Source organism: Leptonychotes weddellii, chromosome 5, assembly GCF_054177405.1.
Source record: "Leptonychotes weddellii isolate Sample4059 chromosome 5, ASM5417740v2, whole genome shotgun sequence".
NCBI classification, from domain to species: Eukaryota; Metazoa; Chordata; class Mammalia; order Carnivora; family Phocidae; genus Leptonychotes; species Leptonychotes weddellii.
The window spans coordinates 67,654,165-67,674,565 of record NC_138373.1 but is presented as its reverse complement, the minus strand read 5'-3'; the positions used below and the strand labels follow the sequence as shown (position 1 = coordinate 67,674,565).

The 20,401-nt window shown below is 50.2% G+C and overlaps 1 protein-coding gene across 2 annotated transcripts in view; it reads left to right on the top strand.

Moving 5' to 3' along the window:
• WNT5B (Wnt family member 5B) overlaps positions 1 to 9,518 on the top strand; it is a 108,426-nt gene extending 98,908 nt beyond the window's left edge. For both annotated transcript variants that reach the window (XM_081820970.1, XM_081820969.1), the window contains 2 exons: positions 3,073 to 3,365; positions 8,127 to 9,518. In XM_081820970.1, the coding sequence (XP_081677096.1) occupies positions 3,073 to 3,365; positions 8,127 to 8,585 (752 nt within the window). In that variant the 3' untranslated portion in view covers positions 8,586 to 9,518. The remainder of the gene's footprint in view (positions 1 to 3,072; positions 3,366 to 8,126) is intronic.
• Positions 9,519 to 20,401: the final 10,883 nt, after the last annotated feature.

Genomic DNA, 20,401 nt, shown 5'->3' with positions numbered 1-20,401 from the left:
AGAGACATCCACAAATCACTTTCAGGGACCTAATGCGTGCCTGACATCCCCTAGATCCTTTTCATGTGTAATTTTGTTTGAGTGACAGCCAAAAAGTGAGCTTTACTTGAGGAAAGGAAGGAGTTAGCAGGAATGGAAATGCCGCTGGGTGAGGACTGGCTTAGGGGAATGACTTGTGCCAGCAGGCCCTCCCATTCTCCCCGGACCCTGTTCTGTTATGAACGGAAACCCCTGCTTGCCTTATTTTCACAGTTTCTTTTTGTAGCTTCCCTGCAGACTTATGCTACCTGGGAAGCTATCCTCCATTCATGCCCTTGGTCCCAGGGTGGCTCCTGGGGAATCCTCTCTCTCTCTCTTTCATATATATGACTTCCGAGAAAGTCCTCCCTTCTTTGAAGCTGCTGCCAGAGTCCACCACCAGAGGGCAGCAGAGCACCTTGGAGGGAGCCGTGGTGCATGGCTCAGCCTTGGTCAGGGGTGCATGGGGGCACCTTCCTGGTAGTTGGGTGGCACTACTGAGAGAGAGAGAGAGAGGGCGTGCTCCTGTCCTGCTGTCTCCTTGTAGGGGGAAGATGCCAGGTCTCTCTAGCAGCAACATGGCTGCGGGTTTATTAGCCTCTATCCGTGAGATGGTTTGAGTTTCCACTCTGAGTTGTTGCACGTTTAGAGAAGCCCCCCAGCTTGCTTGTCCATTCTGAAGCCCTGCATTATGTCTTGCTGGCTGAGAGCAGCACTCGTAGTCTGCACTTAGCAGAAGACCCAGTTGCTCCCCAGGAATGCAGAGCTGCCTACCCTCGATGCCCCAACCAAAAGAGGCAGAGCACCTGCAAGGACACCTAATCCACCTGAGGACAGAGTGGGATCCGAGCCCATCATGATAGGCCAGGACGGTCAGAGCAGAGTGTCTGCATAATTATGCTCAGATGCGGGCACATTATTTTGAAAGGCAATTCTGAGAGACGTGATTCAGCTCGGAAAAGCATGTTTGCTAAAGAACTGAGGAAGAAATCAGACTTCTGTAGCCTGGAAATGACAAAACATAAAAGGCCTATCAGTTGTTTTCAAATGCTGAAAGGCTGTCAAATGGGAAGGGATTAGACAGCGTAGCTCCAGCAGGCGGAAGTTACAGGGAGGCATTTTTCAAATGACTATAAGAAAGAATGTTCTGGTGATTAAAGTCATTAAAAGATGATGGGCTGGGTTGCCTTGAAAACCCAGCCGGCTTCCCTGAGGAATGCTGTGAAAAGGAAGAGTCACAGTGGGAAGGATGTAGGTCAGGCTGCACATCAGGGCTCCTCCCTGTCCCAGGATGCCAGGTCAGGGGCTTGCGACTCCATCTCAGGAAGACTTCTCAGGCATGGCTCCCGCACCGAGGGGAATAGGCCCTCCTCCAGACGAGCCTGTTGGTCACCCTAGCATCCTGGTTGCTCATTCTCCTAGTCTGACTACCCTAGATTAGATAGAGCCCTGGTCTCTGGCAGTGGATCAGCACTGACTCAGATGTCAGTCCTGATGGCTGAATCATGAGTGTGACTTCCCACCTCATCTGGGTTTTTCTTGTCCTGCTCCTAGTCCACGTCTGACCAGAAGCTGACCCCTGGTTCCTTGAGAAAAACTGACTTGGCCAGTCTGGTCTGGTTGCAAGCTTGACTGTGTCCTACCTAGACAATCAAGAAGGAGGGCAAAGTGAGAGACCAGTTGAGGACTGTAGACTGCTTCCGTCTCCACCTGCCAAGACAGGATTATGGGAGGTCTACTTTTTTTTTTTTTAAGATTTTATTTATTTATTTGAGAGAGAGAGAGAGAGTGGGGAGGGGTAGAGGGAGGAGCAAACTCCCCGCTGAGCAAGGAGCCTGATGTGGGACCCAGGACCCTGGGATCATGACCTGAGCCAAAGGCAGATGCTTAACTGACTGAGCCACCCAGGTGCCCCTATTTTATTTTATTTTTAAGATTTTGTTTTTTATGTAATTTCTATACCCATCCCCACGATGAAGCAGCCAAGCGCCCTACTACTTGCCTTTTTGATTCTAGCCATCCTCATGAGTGTACAGTGGTATCTCATGGTGATTTTTTTTTAAGATTTTATTTATTTGTCAGAGAGAGACACAAGCAGGGGGAGCAGCAGGCAGAGGGAGAAGCAGGCTTCCCGCTGAGCAAGGAGCCCGATGTGGTGGGACTTGATCCCAGGACTCTAGGATCATGACCTGAGCTGAAGGCAGACACTTAACTGACTGAGCCACCCAAGCGTCCCCTCATGGTGATTTTGATTTGCATTTCCCTGGTGGCTGAGTATTATTTTTTTATAAACATTTTTATTGAAGTGGAACGTGCATCATAGGAGTTTTTAAGCGGTTCACTACAGCAATAGAGAGGAACACAGTTCAGAGTTTCTACTGGAAGTGATCTGGACATTTGGTGAGATGGTGCTGAGTATCCTGTAGATGTGGTTCCCCAGTGCTCTCAAGTAGGGAGGCAGCGTGGATCCCGTGCAAGGCTGGGGGAAACAGCATGGATGATTCTGGACATTGTAATTCTGGCTCGCTTCTCCTCCTCGTCTCTGCCACTGTCTAGCTAGATAACGGCAACAATAAAAAAGACAGATGTGTGGCCCGTTGAGTGGTGAGAAACTGGCAGCTGTGAGGGAGAGGTTTTTGCTAGGATACAGAGTCCTACTATTGGTCCCATGATTTCTACTCTGGCTCATTCTGTTTGTCCCACATGTCCCATAAATTCCTTAATGCCCACCCTCCCCTCCATTTAGGTCTGCCTCCTCGGAATCTACTGGCCATGTACCCTTCCCTGGAACGGATATTAGTGTGGGCCAGGGCTGGAGGGATTCATTCGTCTGTGTGTTCACAGGGTAGGGGAGGCAAATTTCTGCTCGTTATCAAGAGCAGTTTCCAACCCTTAGAGCCATGGGAAGTGAAAGACGCTTCTGCTGACATCGTTTCGCCTCCTGGGAGTGTTACCGGCCAGGTGATGGTGTTGGGCCCAGGAGAGGCTGAAGGAAGGAAAGGGCCTCCGTAGGAGGCTGGCATCCCTCCCCCCCTCTCCCGCCTTCTCTTGCAGGAAGCCGGGAGACCGCCTTCACGTACGCAGTGAGCGCCGCGGGGGTGGTGAACGCCATCAGCCGGGCCTGCAGGGAGGGTGAGCTCTCCACGTGCGGCTGCAGCCGGACAGCGCGGCCCAAGGACCTCCCCCGGGACTGGCTGTGGGGCGGCTGCGGGGACAATGTGGAGTACGGCTACCGCTTTGCCAAGGAGTTCGTGGATGCCCGCGAGCGGGAGAAGAACTTTGCCAAGGGGTCGGAGGAGCAGGGCCGAGTGCTCATGAACCTGCAGAACAACGAGGCGGGGCGGAGGGTAAGCGGAGCTCCCCCACCTCCAGGCACGCACGCGCCGCCCGCTAACCAGCTGTTCTGGGCCGAGCTGGGAGCCGTGGCCTGGCCATGAGGAAGGGGGTCGTGCTGACCACGGTGATTCTGACCTACAGCCGCCGACCTAGATGCCCGCATTGCCGACCTGATCCATTTCACGAGGCTCCATTCCCCAGCAGGGCACGTGCACTTGTCATTTTTATGAACCTTGTTTATTTCTGCCCAGGACAGCTGTCCCTAGAGCACTTGGGAGCAGCCTCGTCGTCAGGATTCCAGGCGCTCGAAGTAGAGTTCTTGTCTTCGCTGCCCCTCCTCTGTAATGGGAGCAGATAGGACAGCCGCCAGTTAAGGCCGTTAGACCCAGCCTAGGGTTTATGATTTGTGAGAGGTGCAGGCGGAAGCACAGCTGACTTTTAAGAGCTGCTATCACGCACAACCGGAGGCCCGATCCAAAAGCAGAGGTCGGCGCTAATGGCAGACACACTTCTACACCCAGAGTGCCTTGCGGGAGCCGAGTGGGAGAGAGAACCATCTTTTGAAGGCTGTCTCACCAATCACATGTGAGACGTGACTGTTTTTGAGTCTCAGTTTCAGTAGAAACTCAAATGTGGGCTTTGAGGTGAGCGTGGTTTCCCGCACGTGCAGAGCGTACCTGGGCATCGGCTCTAGGCTTCCTTGATGGCCGGGCGGAGGGCGCGCGCTTTCTCTGCCTGCACCTCGCTCGTGAGGACCTCACCCCTGGGCACATGCTCGGTCTCTACTTCCCTTTGCTGCGCCTGACATGGTCTGCCTCCGCCGCAGGATCCCGGAGGGCTCGCTCAGGCAGCAGCTCTGCTTGCTGCTGGTTCGGGGTTATCCCGTGTGGAGGGGAGGGTGGGGGTGCACCAGGGTCTCCCTTATAGAGAGACGTGAGGTCTGAGTGCTGGGTGGTAGGAGTCGCTGCCGGCACAGGGCCAGGGCGGACCACAGACCTCTCAGGAAGCTACACAGACTTCTTTCTGGGCGTGTTTTCCGCATTCAGGTCTGTGTCGAGCCAGCTGGCTCGGGGGCCCAGGCAAGATACTGTCGTGAGACCAAAGATGAAGTAATGAAACAATGAGACTAGCAGTTTCCTGAGAAGAAATCAATTCAGAAAGTTTATGTTGGTTCATTGGTGATTCAGGAACAGGATATGGATATATTTCTAAAAAAGTATTTACCAATTTAAAAGCTCGACTCATGTTTCCCAGTGAGCACGTATCAAATAAATGGAATTGAAATGGCTTTTCTGTGACTCGGGACCTGTAATGTTGGTTTGGTAGAACGTGGTAGGCTTGTGTAAACTTAGTCTCGTCAGTAGTGTGATGTCAAGTTGAAATTAGCGTTGGTCATTTGCCCCGTGTCTTCCTTTTAGAGCCCATATCCGAGGCTAGATGTGGGTGTGAGGGGTCGTGTTAATCCGGGGCAATGTTAGGAGTTCTGGCTGTTGCTCTGGTTCAAACCAGGGCACAGAGAACAGCACAGTCTTAGATGACTTTCCACTCAGGGCATCTGTGGGGCCACCTCTGTCCCCCACAACTTCCTCTCTGGCAGTCTGCTTGCCAGTCTTTGGGGCTCTAACCACGAGAGACTGGAAAAAAAGGTTAAGATCTTCACTTTATCTCCCGAATGCCCAAATTCTATCCATTTTTTAAGATCCCAGTTCAGATACCACCTATTCCTTAAAATCTTTCCCATCCTCCATCATTAGTAGGCTCTCTGCATCTGAACTGCAGTAGGTTATTTGCTACATTTTGAGGTCTGGCCTACTTCACCTCCTCCCTCTGGCTGGAGCTTTCTCAGCCCAGGGATTCTGTCCATAGCTCCCCGTGCTTTACTCTGGTGGGTGGGCGCATGTGAATCCAAGCAAAGTTCCCATACTGCCGCCTAGGAAGAGGTCAAATTCATGGAAGGCTGTTTCCTGTCCTTACTCTGAGCTCTCCTTGGGGTGTTGCGGCAGATGCCGAGGTGACGGCATTCATCCTCATCCGGGCCCCATTGCAGTCGCAGGCTTGACCCCACTTCTGCTGGCTCCTCGTTTTATTGCCCTTAATTGTTTGTTTGTTTGTTCTGGCCCTTATCTTGGCCAACCTTCCTTCCATCTGCCTTGTTTCTCACTTACACACCTTCCCCGTCTTCCTCTGTCTGTCTCCCTGCCTTTGGGCCTCCTTCCCCCAGTCTCCACACCTCTTCCACAGCCTTTATCTCTTCCTTTGCTTCTGTCTGCACCGGGTTGGGAATTCCTGTCCCTCTCTATTTTTTATCCCCTCTCCAAGGAGCAGGCCTCCGCCATCAATCACCATCTGAGGCCAAAGGTATTCACCTCCCACCTCCTCACACCTACACAAAAAAATTCCGTAGGAAAGACTAAAATGGTGGCAGGAGTTGAAAATTCCCTGGATTGTATTTTACAACCAGTTAATTTTATTTTTAAGTCATCTCTACACCCAACATGAGGCTCAAACTCCCAGCCCCAAGATCAAGAGTCGCCCACTCCACCGACTGAGCCACCCAGGCACCTCAACCCCCAATTTTTTTTAATGGACTATCTAGGATCTGACATCTTGGCCACAGAGTAGATCTGGGGCATACTTTGCAGGAAATTTCTCTTGGCCTTTGAGAGTCTCTAGTAGCCCCATTGTAGACATTGATGGCCAGAGCAGTGGGCTGATACTGCCTTGTCACTCAAGGGCTTAAGCACTTTCCAGATAAAAGCTGCCTAATCCTCGTGACATTACTATCAGTTACCAAGCGCAGTCATACCATTAGACAGTGCAGAAGAGGGACTTAGGGCTTTGCCAGGAGGCAAGATGTAGAACTAAGAAAATGTTTTAAAAATTAGCTTTTATCACTTTTTCAGTTAGCAGGAAAGGCTAAAAATTGGGATTTTTTTTGGGGGGGGGGACTTCTCCCGTCAGAAGAGCTTCCATATATTATCAATAGTAAAATACTTAAGAATACAATTATTACAGTGTCTTTCTTCATAGAGGAGGGGTGGAATGAATGTCTCCTTAGTGAAGATCAGTGACACTTTACTCTCGGATTTGTTTTACAAAAGCTCCCGTTCTTACTCTGTGGAGTCTCCTTCAACTCTCCTTCCTCAAATCTCCCTAAGTGTAGGCTTCCAGTAGAGATGTTTATCCTGTCCCCTTGGTCACTTAGTGGCAGGGTACACAGTTTTAGGCCCTTAATGTTTCCTGCTTCCAGCAGCGCCAGATGCCTGACCTCCCTCTCTAAACCAAGGACCACTTCCAGAGGAATGTCAGGCCCCAGCTCAGACTTGGGGTGGGGGGGAATATGTGCCAGAAGAGGGTAATTGCAGACCCCATCTTTGAAGTGCCTGTTGGAATGGGGTGTTGGTCCCTTTATGCCCTGGGCCTGGAGCTGCCCGCACAATGCTGGTGCCTTTAACCTTGGGGAGGAGCCTCCTTCCTTCTCTACTAAGCCGTTTTTAAGCCCCAAGATTGGAGTGCAAAAGGGCTAGTCATTCTGACTCCCTTCTGGGTGGCCCTGAACAGATTACTGAGCCTCTCTAGAGCTTCAGTTTCTCCAACACAAAATAGTAGGAATAATTCCACACCAGAAAAGAAAAAATCAGGAAGAGTTTTGACAGTAGTAACATGAGCTGATGATGCTGAAGCGATTTCTTGCCCCAGCAGGGGTGTCGGCACCGCACCGAATAAAGACACAATCTGGGGACTCTTGAAAAGAAATCTGAGAGAAATCCTTGGAAAACGAGTCCCGACTCATTTGGTGACAACGGCTGCGGCATAAGAAAATGTTCTGCAGCGGGCTTGCATTTTTATCCTGCCATCTGTACGCCCGGGCCTGCTGCCAGGGCCCCGTCGGACACAATGCGTCAGGATGCTTGCATTGAAAAGCACTTTGTAAGCAGCATTCCGGGCGACTCTTGCTTTTTACAGTTTTGATTTGCAATAGCCCAAGTTCAAATCCACTCCACATTGTTGTGGTTCAGTGGCTTTGAGATGGGTTTGTTTTCAGATGAATCGCCCCTGATGGTGGGCCCAGCGACCCGCTCTTGCTTGGCCCAGGGCCCCCGCACCCTTCCTCCCCACTCAGCCTCTTCAGGGGGTGTCTGCTGGTGCCGGGGTGCAAGAAAATGGTCTTGGTCACAAGTACAGCGTGGTTTGTGGTGAGGCCCCTATGACTTCGTGGAGTTAATGACCAAATGTTAACACAGAAAAAGGCACTGTTGAGTTCTTAGGGGATTTGGCGGAGAGTCATGGAGAGCTTTTGCAAACCACCGCCATGCCTGCAGTTTCTGTCGCAGGCTGGTATCACGGCTGGATTTTTTTTTTCCGACTGTACTCCATTTCATGCAAAAGCTGGACAGGGTTTGTTGCTTTGTATTTGTTTGTTTGAGACTTTGGTCAAGGTAGAAGTATCCTTTTTTCCCCCTGATCGTAAATATGACACATGTATCATAACAAGTTTGAAGTAATAAGAAATGGACAAAGTAGGAAGGGCAAGGGCACCAAATGCCATCATCCCTGGAGCATTGCCTCCCCAGTGTTTTTCTACGTGGTGCTCCTTTTATCTGCTTTCAATCTGGGTAACCGAGCTTCCTGGAAAGATCTTTCTGTACATTTGAAGATTACTCCCCCCCCCCACGCCTCCTCCGTATTTGGCCTCTGGCGCCCCCAGGCACCCTCCCGACACCTTCCCCCGGGGGTCCTCCTTCTGACCGCCTTCTTTCTCCTCCCCTCAGGCTGTGTACAAGATGGCGGACGTGGCCTGCAAATGCCACGGCGTCTCGGGGTCCTGCAGCCTCAAGACGTGCTGGCTGCAGCTGGCCGAGTTCCGCAAGGTGGGGGACCAGCTGAAGGAGAAGTACGACAGCGCAGCCGCCATGCGCATCACCCGCAAGGGCAAGCTGGAGCTGGTCAACAGCCGCTTCAACCAGCCCACCCCGGAGGACCTGGTCTACGTGGACCCCAGCCCGGACTACTGCCTGCGCAACGAGACCACGGGCTCGCTGGGCACGCAGGGCCGCCTGTGCAACAAGACGTCGGAGGGCATGGACGGCTGCGAGCTCATGTGCTGCGGCCGCGGCTACGACCAGTTCAAGAGCGTGCAGGTGGAGCGCTGCCACTGCAAGTTCCACTGGTGCTGCTACGTCAAGTGCAGGAAGTGCACGCAGATCGTCGACCAGTACGTCTGTAAATAGCCAGCGGGGGGCGCTCTTCCGGCCGCTTCTCCACTCTGCCTCACAAAGTTTATATTATATAAATCTATATAAATCTATTTTATATTTGTATAAATAAAGGGATGGATGATAAATAATTAAAAGAAGAAAATGGAAAGGAAAAGCTTATTTAAGAGACGCTGCTGGAGATGTTTGAGGATTGCACTGTGCCGGGGCGGGGCGGGGGGCAGGGGCTTTCCCCCCTCCCTCAGGACGTCGGGACTTGGGGCTAGTCGCTGTCTATCCACCGTGGCCTTGAGGAGTGGCGGGTAGATGGAGAAGATGATTTTGTCTGGAGTCTGCCGGCTGGATGACCGCCCTGTGACCCCCGTCATTAGGCCAGGAGGCCTGCGCAAGGTGGCAGGAACTGCACTTACACCATCCCGTCTTCAGGGTCTTGTCCAGAATACGGGTTGGTTCCGGAAGAGGCCCGGTATTTTCTTCCCCTTTCACTCGTGTGCATCCCGGCAGAACCCACAGTTACAGGAATGAGCAGAGGTCCGATGTCATCTCTGACAGGTGACCACACAGAGGGACCCGCGCCTCCCCAGACTCCCAGGCCTATCTGTCCAGCGAGAATGTCTGTCCCTCCACAGTTCACTAGGTCCTGCCAACGGTTCCCTGAACCGAGGGGAAAGGGGGTCAACTGGCCTGACATGTTAGGAGAGAGATGAACTGAATGTTTGTGCCGGAGCCGTCGTCGAGAGCCAGGAGCGTCCCTGGAGCGAGTGAACGTTGCACTGTGCTCCCATAGGGAGAGGAAACGGGGTGCTGCTGCTGTCACTTCCTCCACCACGGGGCCCCCCTGAGCGACAGGAGGTGCGGCCAGCTCAGGCTCGGCTGGCCTGGCACGCCCTTTTCCATCTCTGCCCCGGATGTACAGTGTCTCTCTGACATTAAATACCCTTCACTGGAGTCTCTCTCCCTTTCCTTCTTTGGACACATGATTATCTTTCATGAGTCTCCTTTTCTTTTTGATCTGATCCTTAGAACCCTGCTACGCAGCGCGTGCGTGTGGGAGAGGGTAAGGAAATGGACACTTTTTAGGGCTCTAGTCTGGTGGTTGGAGACAGAGACAGAATATTATGAGAACTGAATAAGGTAAAGCATTTAAGCACTCTCCCCAAGGGCCAACACAAAGTTAAATACTCGTAAATACTAGCTATTAACTCTTACTATTAGGAACAAAAGAATTCAGAGATTTCAGTTTAAAACTCATGTTGACCTTCCCTTCTCGCATCCTACAGCCCACCCGGTCACCTCTGGTTTATTCACTGGGTTCTTGGTAAAGCACAGGTGATGGGGACACTCTCTGCAGGCTTCTCTGTGTTGCCATGTCCAGTCTCAGACTCCAGGATCTGGAGCCGAGAGAGAGAGGAAGCAGAGCTCAGGGATGATCCACGAAGGGAGATGTTATATTCTAGAAAGGGAGGCAGTAGTTTCTGGGACACACTGATCCAGGTGCACTGGAGTGATCAGCCTGCAGGTGACCCAGTAAATCATCCCATAAAGACATCTAGAAAAATTTACTTCTGGGGAAATAGTGGAGTTAGGGAGTCCACTTGGGTTATAATGAGCAAATTATGTTGCAAAACAATCTAGAAGAGATTCTGTCAGAATCAGAATCATGGCCATGTATATGACTTGTGACTTTAGGGCCTAAAGAAGAACCTCCTGACGTGTCATCAAAGAACATCAGACCTCGGGTTATTTCGCCCTATTCCTCACGCTATTACTCAGATTCCTTTGGTTGACATTTTCAAGATGAATAGTCCATGAAAGAAAGTGGTTGAAGTCGACTGGCCTACAAAAGATCCAAACCATGTCCTTGGCTTCATTAGCTGGCATTTAGCCAAACGAACTTGGTCACACAGATCAACCATGGTAATAAGGGTTTGGGACACGGGCTGGCACTATGGCTCTTCCCTACATCACTGTCGTAACTCCTGGAGGGTTACCTTATGTCAGGTGCTTCAAGTGTTTAAGAGCCGAAATCCAGTTCATCTTTAGAAACTTCAGGAAATTAGCCGTGAGAGACTAGTCCAGAGAAAGTGACTTTCATGTTCACGAAAGGAGAGGCATCATCCCTGAATTCTTTTGAGGTCTTCCTGCAGAGTCATGGCAAGGGGATTGAGTAAATATTAAATATTTTCTTTCTGACCTAGGGAGCAAGTCATGTGTTCAAATACCAATGTGATTGTTGCAGCCACTGACCACCAAGGTTAGGAAAGATTGAATTGTCCAAATAGATTGGGATGAAGTTATGGTTACATGTGTGTTAAGCCCTGGTGAGCTGGCAGTTGTCTGTGATGTGACCAGAAATGTGTAGGAATGTGGCTGGAAAATCTGAAGACCAACCTGAGACCGTGAGCTTCTGCTCAGAAACCACACACTGGGGTTGCCTGGGTGGCTCAGTTAGTTAAGTGGCTGCCTTCAGCTCAGGTCACGATCCTGGGATCGAGTCTCGCATCGGGTTTCTTGCTCAGCGGGGAGCCTGCTTCCCCTCTGCTTGCTTATCCCCCTGCTTGTGTTCTCTCTCTGACAAATAAATAAATAAAATCTTAAAAAAAAAAAAAAAGAAAAAAGAAACCACACACTGTTAGAGCATGGACAGAATGTGGCAGTCAGAGCTCCTGCTCTTCCAGATGAGGACCTCCAAATCTTGAGCAGGTCCCAAACGTCAGTGTGCTGTAAAAATGCAGAGTCCCAGGCCTCCAGCCTCAGAACTTTGTATCCAGTTGGTCTGGGGTAGAGCTGGGGCAACTGTCTGAATCTTTAACAAGGCCCTGAGGGGCTCCTCTGCTGGTGGTCCAGAGCCTGCCCTGGACCTATGGTCAGGATGAGCTGGCCCACGATCCACAGGGAGAGAGGCATCCAGGTCCTCTCAGCTACCCTGTGTAGGATTTTTCTAGTACCTGAAATGTATTATGATTAACACGTAGTCTGACTGAAGGATCACGGATGTGATGGATCATGGATGTAATGCCTGGATGTAAAGCAGTCCTAGCCATCCCAGGGATCCTTTCTATTGAGGGGAAAAAGCATTCTGGCACAGAGCAGAACTGTTTTGCCCTGGGATGTTCTACGTCCCTCCTCTGCCTAGGAGCGGTAGGGGGAAGCCTACAGATCTATTACAAATATAGTAAGGTAATATTCTCTTAGCTATTTGTTTGCATGTATCCATCTTGTCTTCAAGATAAAATTAGGAGAGCAGTGGGGCACCTGGGTGGCTCAGATGGTTAAGCGTCTGCCTTCGGCTCAGGTCGTGATCTCAGGGTCCTGGGATCGAGTCCCGCATCGGGCTCCCTGCTCCTTGGGAGCCTGCTTCTCCCTCTGCCTCTCTCTCTCTCTCTGTCTCTCATGAATAAATAAATAAAAAATCTTTAAAAAAAAAATTAGGAGAGCGGTATGTCTGACTGCCTCCATTTAAAAGTCGACAAGAGAGTCAGAAGGCAGTCACAGCTAGACTTAAGGTGAGGGCAGGCCTCTGTTCACAAAGGCATTCTGATGGAAGTCGCTCAAGAATTTGGATTCGAAACCCTAGTTTGGAGAACTCAGTTCCCAGTCGGCTGCTCTCTATCCCAGGAGGTGAGAAACAAAACTTGCTCTGTTTATTCCTCCCTGCTTGCTGTCTCACTTTGTCATCTGTGGCTGAGAGGGCTCCACGACACACCGCTCTCCCAGCTGCAGTCGTTCATCAAAAAAGAAACCTACTGCTTGGGCAGAGAGCCACACGATCTCAAGAAGGTGGAAGAAAATAGTTATTTCCATCTTAAAACGGGCTCTGACGCATAGCCAGACCCCACTGACACTGGTCACATGTATCTCGGGAGAACTTCAGTGTGTACATGCGTGTCCGTGGGTGGGTGTATGGGGGTGTGCATGCGTGCTCATGCACACCCATGCACGCAGGAATGGATGTTTCTCATCAGTTTTGGAGGGGATGTGGGGAGGCACTTGAGGCAAGGAAGCTGTAACAAAAAAGTAAAAATCACTGTCACCCCTTCTGGCCGAAATGCTGCAGAATATGGATGGTCCGTCTTTACTGGAAGTCCTTGCGCTCTGGTTGGCGAGTGATGACAAGCTTCCTATCTCTGGAAGGAATGTTGGGAAGCTGAGAAGGGCCACCTGAGCCGCTCTTGCTTGCTAAATATTCTTGGTAGTCCTTTATTATTCTGGAATCCCTGCACTGTATTTATACCAAAACAATAAGTAAAGGATGCTTTAATTCCTGGTTTTACAGAAGATTTGTGGGTAATTTGCCCATAAGCAGGAAGGTTTTGCATAGATGTGAGGGTCAGACATTAGGCAACAGCAAGACTGAGCTCTCAGCTCTCGCACAGCTAGTTTTCTAGATTCTTTGGGCATTCATCCTATAGATTATCCACATTCTTTTCTTTCTCCCTCCTGCTGTCTGCCTTTTGGTCTTCAATCTGTTCATTTGCAACTCTACCACAGGCAGCGACAGAAGATAGAACCAAATCAGTTCATTTGGGCCTCCTAAGTAGTTTTGATAAATAACTGAGTGGGAAAAGGAGGGGCTAAAATTAGATTTTAAAATTATCTGTGAATTCAATGTGTCACTTACGTGTATTATCTACTACTCCCCAGGATAACTGAAAATAGATAGAAGCTGTCTGCAGCCAAAGTAGGTAGGAAACCACAGTGTCTGTGAAGACAGAGTTTGCCTCCGTGTGGGGCCTCTCAACAAAGCATCAGAAGGGGCCTGCAAAAGAAATACGCTACAGGAAGGGTGAATTTTTTTTTAAGATTTATTTATCTACCTTAGAGAAAGAGAGAGAGCACAAACAAGGGGAGGGGCAGAGGGAGAGAAAGAGGGGAAGCAGACTCCCCGGCTGAGGAGGGAGCCCAGTTGGGGGGGGTGCGGCTCTATCCTGTGACCCTGAGATCTGAGCAGAAACCAAGAGTCCAAGGTCCAGCTGACTGAGCCACCCAGGTGCCCCAGGGTAAACTTTTTAATTCAATTATAAAGTCAAAAGGAAGACGTATTGTTTTAAGTGGCCCTGTGACTCCAGTATATTTTCTAAGACTTGGGGTGTCGGGTCAACCAGCCCTTCCGCTGGTACTCGATTTGAAGTTTATGTCCTTTTCTCATATACTTATGTTATTTCCAGAGACCGTTTGAGTAGAAAGGAAGTTTCATAGAGGATTTTTTTTTAAAGATTTTATTTATTTATTTGACAGACAGAGAGAGGGGGAGCACAAGCAGGGGGAGTGGGAGAGGGAGAAGCAGGCTTCCTGCTGAGCAGGTAGCCCGATGTGAGGCTCGATCCCAGGACCCCGGGATCATGACCTGAGCCATGACCTGAGCCGAAGGCAGCCGCTTAACAACTGAGCCACCCAGGCGCCCCCATAAAGGATTTTTAAAAATCTCTTTTGTTTCCAGCTCTGTCTCCTAGAACCTTAAAAAATGCCTCGCACAGAGAAAGCATTCAATAAATACTTGCTGAATGAATGAATAAAAGATGATTTTTACTAAACAGATGAGGAAATCGAGGGATAAGATTAACTGCCCAGGCCACTGTGTAGTTTGTTCTCTCAAAGCTGTAAGCAACAGAAATCAACTTGAATCAGCTTCAAGGGAGGGAGGCAGTACAAGGGTTCAGGAGAGTCTTAGTGACTGCAGGGTCTTTGGGAGCTGAAGGCAGACACCCCTGGCTCTCTCTCCCTCCCCCTCCTTCTTCTCTGTGGTCCGCTTCCCTCTGTGTCTCTGCAGACCAGCTTCCTCTGCTCCTCATGGCGGGAAACATGGCAGCCAACAGCATCCGAAATAACAGGCTCTGGCTCCAGCCATGGGAAATTGATTCCAAATTTCTACTGACCCTTGTGCCAAATTCCCAGGCAAGGGGCTCCTGGGCCAGGGCTCCCTCCACCATCCTGTGATCTTACAGGGGTTCAAGTCAATGAAGTGGAAGGGTTTAAAAATTCATCGAAAGAGGAGAAGCTGCTCGATCCTCATCAGTTTCTGTGCTGATGGTTAGATCAGACAACACGTAATCTAGCTTGCTGTAGTGCATGCAAATACCTAAGTTTTTACCCTGGAAATGCTCATGAAGAGTCTTTTATTGTTGAAATGCCTAATTATGGGACAAGTCCTGAAACTCTTCTCAAAGAGGCAAAAACATGAGCCCAATGGTGTGAAGAGGAAGGCTCCTGTTCCCCAAATCACTTCTGGGAGGAGGAGGATACCCGTTGCCGTGTTTGATAGAGTTGAGGGAGTGAAGTTGCTAGGAAGCAGATGACTAGACTAGACTCAGTGACGACCCCTGGCTGACATGCCATCCCCCAGATGTAGCGATTTTGTATACTGTTATTTTATACTGTCATTCCTGTTCATGATTTAGAGATACCTCCCCGTTGATGGGGTAAATCTACAGTGTCAATCGCTTCCATCATCCTTTTCCCAGTTCTTCGAGGTCTGAGTACACGCCAAAAAGAAATACCTGAGAGGGATAAGGACTACGAGATTTTTCTGTAAATATTCCACAGCTGCCTAGAGCAGTGACACAGCAAACGTCTGAAACTGTACACGGGTCCCACATATGGCCAGCCTTGTCTTTTTTGCTCCAAGAGCACGAGCCATCCAGCCTTCAGATCTTAAGCTGTGGGCAGGGAGGACACATTTGTAAGGTAGGAAGCAGTTCCTCTCCCACACTTGCAAGGTGCTGTGTTTCCTTCCTTGTTTTGGGTTCTAACTGGCTGATGGAAGGGCTCCTCGCAGTCCTCCGCCAGCCGCAGAGCGCGGGCTCAGGCCGCCCCCGCGCCGGGCTGCGCTGCTGACGTGCCGGCCACACGGTGTCGCTGTTCTATCAGTTCTGGCCACACGTCTTCGGGGCTCACACCTTCGCTCAACATTTGGGCCGTGGGGTCCTGGTGCAGATGACAGAAACAGAATGTGAACAGCAGCAAAGCTGAGTTTTAGAGTTTTCGTTTGGACGGATTTGGGAAGAGTTAAGTGTTGTTTTACTTATTTTTTAAAGATGGAGTGTGGAAGGTAGTGCAGTCAAGAAAACCATGAGATTACAAAAATCAAGCAACCATGGGGGGTGGGGGAACAAAAGGAAACCGTGAGAATGGTGGCTAGTCTTGCTCGGCTGGGCCACTGAACATGAGCGATGACAATGGAGTGCGGGCCAGGGAAGTGGCTGCATCCTGGGCATGTGTTTAGCCGTGGTTTATTCCCTGCTCCTAACTAGTTTCCATGCAGCCAAATACTTTGCATGCCTGAAGGTTATCATCATAGAGGTGGGGAATAACTATAGCTACCAATTATCGAATGCTTGTTGTATACCAGCTGCTTTACATACATTATATACAATTCTCTCAGGACCTCTGTAGGCTAGGCATTCTTATCCACACGTGACAGATGGGAAAACCAAGACTCAGAGAGGTTAAGTAACATCATTTGACTCACACAGCTAATAATTGATGCTGACACCAGAGCTCTTTCTGGTTCCTCAGTGGATTTCTAGGTAATTACAGCATCTAGTCACCCGAAACAAGAGGTGCCCATTTCCTTCTAAGTCTCAAGGTGTGTACAGTAATCTTCCCCATCTGGCCACCATGAATTTTAAATGAGAAGAGCGACTGAGGAAATTTCTTTTGATGGAGCACATGGTGGAGGGAACTTCATGATCGCGAGTCTAAAGTAACAGGACAGGGGCGCCTGGCTGGCTCAGCTGGCGGAGGATGTGACTCTTGATCTTGGGGTTGTGAGTTCGAGTCCCATGCTGGATGTAGAGATCAGTTAAAAATAAAATCTTTTTTTTTTTTAAGATTTTATTTATTTATTTGACAAAGAGAGACACAGCAAGAAAGGGAACACAAGCAGGGGGAATGGGAGTGGGAGCAGCAGGCCTCCTGCCGAGCAGGGAGCCCGATGCGGGACTCGATCCCAGGACCCTGAGATCATGACCTGAGCCGAAGGCAGACTCTTAACGAATGAGCCACCCAGGTGTCCCATAAATAAAATCTTAAAAAGAAAAGTAAGGTAAAAGGACAAGGCACACAGGGCTAATGACAGAAAATCAGGCACAAAATGACCTGAGTATATTGACATACATGTTGAAGCACAGAGAAAACTGTGTATTGCTGACTTGAGGAGTTACATGCCTAGGACAATGCAAACAACTAGGCAGCTCACAGTTAGTATGAATTACAGAGCTGCCTCCTGGTGGGGTCATTATACACAAGAGTTGGCTTTTTCTTTTCTTTTTTTTAAAGTAAGCTCCAGGGGCGCCTGGGTGGCTCAGTTGGTTAAGCAGCTGCCTTTGGCTAGGGTCATGATCCTGGGGTCTTGGGATCGAGCCCCGCGTCTGGCTCCCTGCTCGGCGGAGAGCCTGTTTCTCCCTTTCCCTCTGCCTGCCACTCTGCCTACTTGTGTTCTCTCTCTATCTCTCTGTCAAATAAATAAATAAAATCTTTTTTAAAAATAAATAAATAAATAAATAAAGTAAGCTCCACACCCAACATGGGGCTTGAACTTATGACTCTGAGCTCAAGAGTGGCATGCTCTACCAACTGAGCCAGCCAAGGTGCCCTGGCTTTTTTTTTTTCCCCTCTGAAAATCTTAATTTGTTTTGGCAACGTAACTAAGCCCTCAGGCTAGGCAAGCATTATGGCCCTTGGAGAAAGCACCAAGCTAGCAGGACGCAGTAAGATGGATGCCACATGGAAAAGGGATGAGCCGCACAGATGAACGATGGGTAAGTTTCAGGTGTCAAGGCCCAAGTCCTAAGAGGGAGAGGATGAACTGGCCCAGCCTTAATGTGGTGCTTAAAGAGAAAAATACCCTTCCTTTCAATTATCAGGGAGAGGTCTGAGGGGAAGGGGGTAAGTTGCTCATGGCTTGCCCCTCCCTGGACCTACAGCATCTGTGAGCAGAGGAAACAATGGGATTGGGCTGGTGGGAGACCAAGAGTGGGAAAGGGGAGTCACATAGTTCCCTGGGTTGATGAGTCAAACCCCGGGCTTGGCCTTCATCCCCCAGGGCCAGAGCAACATCTCTTCCTTCTGAGATGGCTTGAGCTCCCGGGACTGGGACCGTCAGCTTTCGCACCTTCCCCAGGATCCTTCATTATTGGGATTCCCTTGTGTCTCAAAAACCTTGGAGCAGTGAAATCTCTCTCCAGGAATTTCCTTTCCAGTCAATAAGCGGCCAAGTCTCCTGGCAGAAATGTCCTTTCCGTACCAGGAGGGTGGAAATCTGGCCAGCCCTCAGGAAGGCCCCCTTCCGCGCCCCCAGGCTCAGCACAGAGAATGGTTACTCTCTACTGTGCTGCTTCCCTCAAATTTACACACAGGGAAACTCCCTTTCCATCGCCTCTCCTAGGTATTAGGAGTCTGAGGTTTTGAATAATAGTGCTCTTCATAATTCACAAGTGCTCTGGAAATGTCTGCTAGTGAACAGACAAAACCACGAACTGAGCTTCTGAACTTCCTCTCCTAATGTGCTCTTCCAGCCCGTTACTCTCTGCACCAGGACTTAAATCTTCATCACAAAAAATAATTTCTATCGCAAGAAAAGGAGACAACCTGAAATACTTTTTTTTCTTTAAGATTTTATTTGTTTATTTGACAGAGAGAGAGAGCACAAGTAGGGGGAGCAACAGAGGCAGAGGGAGAAGCAGGCTCTCCTCTGAGCAGGGAGCCCGACACGGGGCTCGATCCCAGGACCCTGTGATCATGACCTGAGCTGAAGGCAGACGCTTAACCAACTGAGCCACCCAGGCGCCCCTCCCGTTTTTATTAAGAATACTTTTGAATTACACGACATATTTAGCCACTGAAAGGCCCCCTCCCCAAATTCAGTACAGCCTTGGCACTTGGCCGTGTGGCTGGTATAGCCAGACCAGTCAAGGCGTGGAGCCTGCATGGGGTCAGACACGCTATGGGGACAGAGAGCAGGACGCGTGGTCTGGTGTTTTGATGCCAAGTGAAAACATGGAGCTCTTCTCACTCACACTTCCCAGGTGTGCCCCGGGGTTCTGGGCTCAGAGCAAGAGTGGAGGAGTGCTGTGGAGGGAGCAGCTCTTGGGACTAGCCATCCTCCAGCTGCTGAGAGACAGGAGCCCAGGTCAGAGCAAGCCCAGGGAGGGAGCTTGAAGTGGACATTGAGCAGAGCTTGGAATACAGCTGGTTACTTTGGGTCCGGGGTGAGGCAGCACTCTCTCTAGGATATGGAAATGGTGACGCAAGTGGTTGTGTTCCCCTTTCGGTGGTGCTGCTAAGGAGGGCACGCTAGGCACTGCTTCCTCATTGCTGGCCCTCAATCTGGCTGAGTTGAAAATTCGGACTCCCAGGACCCAGACCTAGAGATGCTCCTGAGTGAATGTGGGGTGGGGTCTGGGAACCTGCGTTTTAAAAAGACACCTTGGGGGGCGCCTGAGTGGCTCAGTCGGTTAAGCGTCTGCCTTCGGCTCAGGTCATGATCCCAGGGTCCTGGGATCGAGCCCCGCATCGGGCTCCCTGCTCGGAGGAGAGCCTGCTTCTCCCTCTCCCTCTGTCTGCCACTCTGCCTACTTGTGCTCTCTGTCTCTGTTAAATAAATTAAAAAAAAAAAATCTTTAAAAAGACACCTTGGGTGATTTTGTTCTGCAGTAAGGTTTGGGAATTGCTGATAGGTTACTGTGTCCGACTACACCAAACAGTCCATGCAGTGAGATGGCTGTTTGCTGGAACAGGTGGGCTTAGAAGTGTGACCAAGACCTCAGGGTGTTAGAGGTCTGAGGATGGGAATCCGGAGTAAATCATCAATGTCTACACACTCAAGAGCAAACTGGGAGAGGGACTGGCAAGCTATCCTGGATTAGAATCTCCCAAGAGACTAAGAACGGTACAGTCTGTCCCAAATCCTCCTACATAATAACATGTGCAAGTGTAACCTCCTGAACCCATGTCCAATCTCTACTGCGGTCAGCCAGCTCCTCTGGCTTTGGAGAGATGCACAAGACACAGTGTGCATCCCGCAGCCTTGCCCCAGCCCCTGCAGCTTCTGTGCGGATCTGGGCAGGCCTGGGAGAGAATGGCTCAGGACAAGGCTCCGAACGCGGCCGGGTCCCATGCAGGCCAGAGCAGGGCAAAGCCTACAGTTGCCCCGTTCCACACAGTCACTGGCTCTGCCCCAGGACCCGCCGGCAGAAGCCAACTGGGGCTTCGTGTTCTCTAACCAGAGTCCCCAGGGAGCATCTCTGTTTCTGCCTTCCACAGTTCTGAATTTGGGCTTGGCACTAAATTAAGAACTCACCCCCATAAAAACCCGGGTAACCTGGAAAGTCAGCATGACTTTTTGATGGGCACGGAGACCTGGCGTTTTAGGCCTAGGGCCAGAGACCAGTATTCTAGTCAGCTCTGTGGTGGATTGGTATTGGAAGCTTGAACAGTAATACATCAGGCTTCCAGCTGGAAGCTTGCTTCCAGTCTCCTGGCCAGCTCTGCCCACCCCCGGGGGTTCTGTAAGGTTTAGCTGCCACAGAGGATGAGGAAGTAACATGGAAAATGTACACAGTTGAAAATGTACACAGTCCATTCTCGTGTTAGTTATTATTTCAGTTGTGCTGTCAATGGTCGTGAACAGACCCAATCATCTCAGGCCAGTCCCATGTTTTCTCAGCCCCCTATTGTGTTTTCCCAACAAGTAGTAAAAAATACTTTCTCTATGGGGCGCCTGGGTGGCTCAGTCGTTAAACGTCTGCCTTTGGCTCAGGTCATGATCCCAGGGTCCTGGGATCGAGCCCCGCATCGGGCTCCCTGCTCAGCGGGGAGTCTGCTTCTCCCTC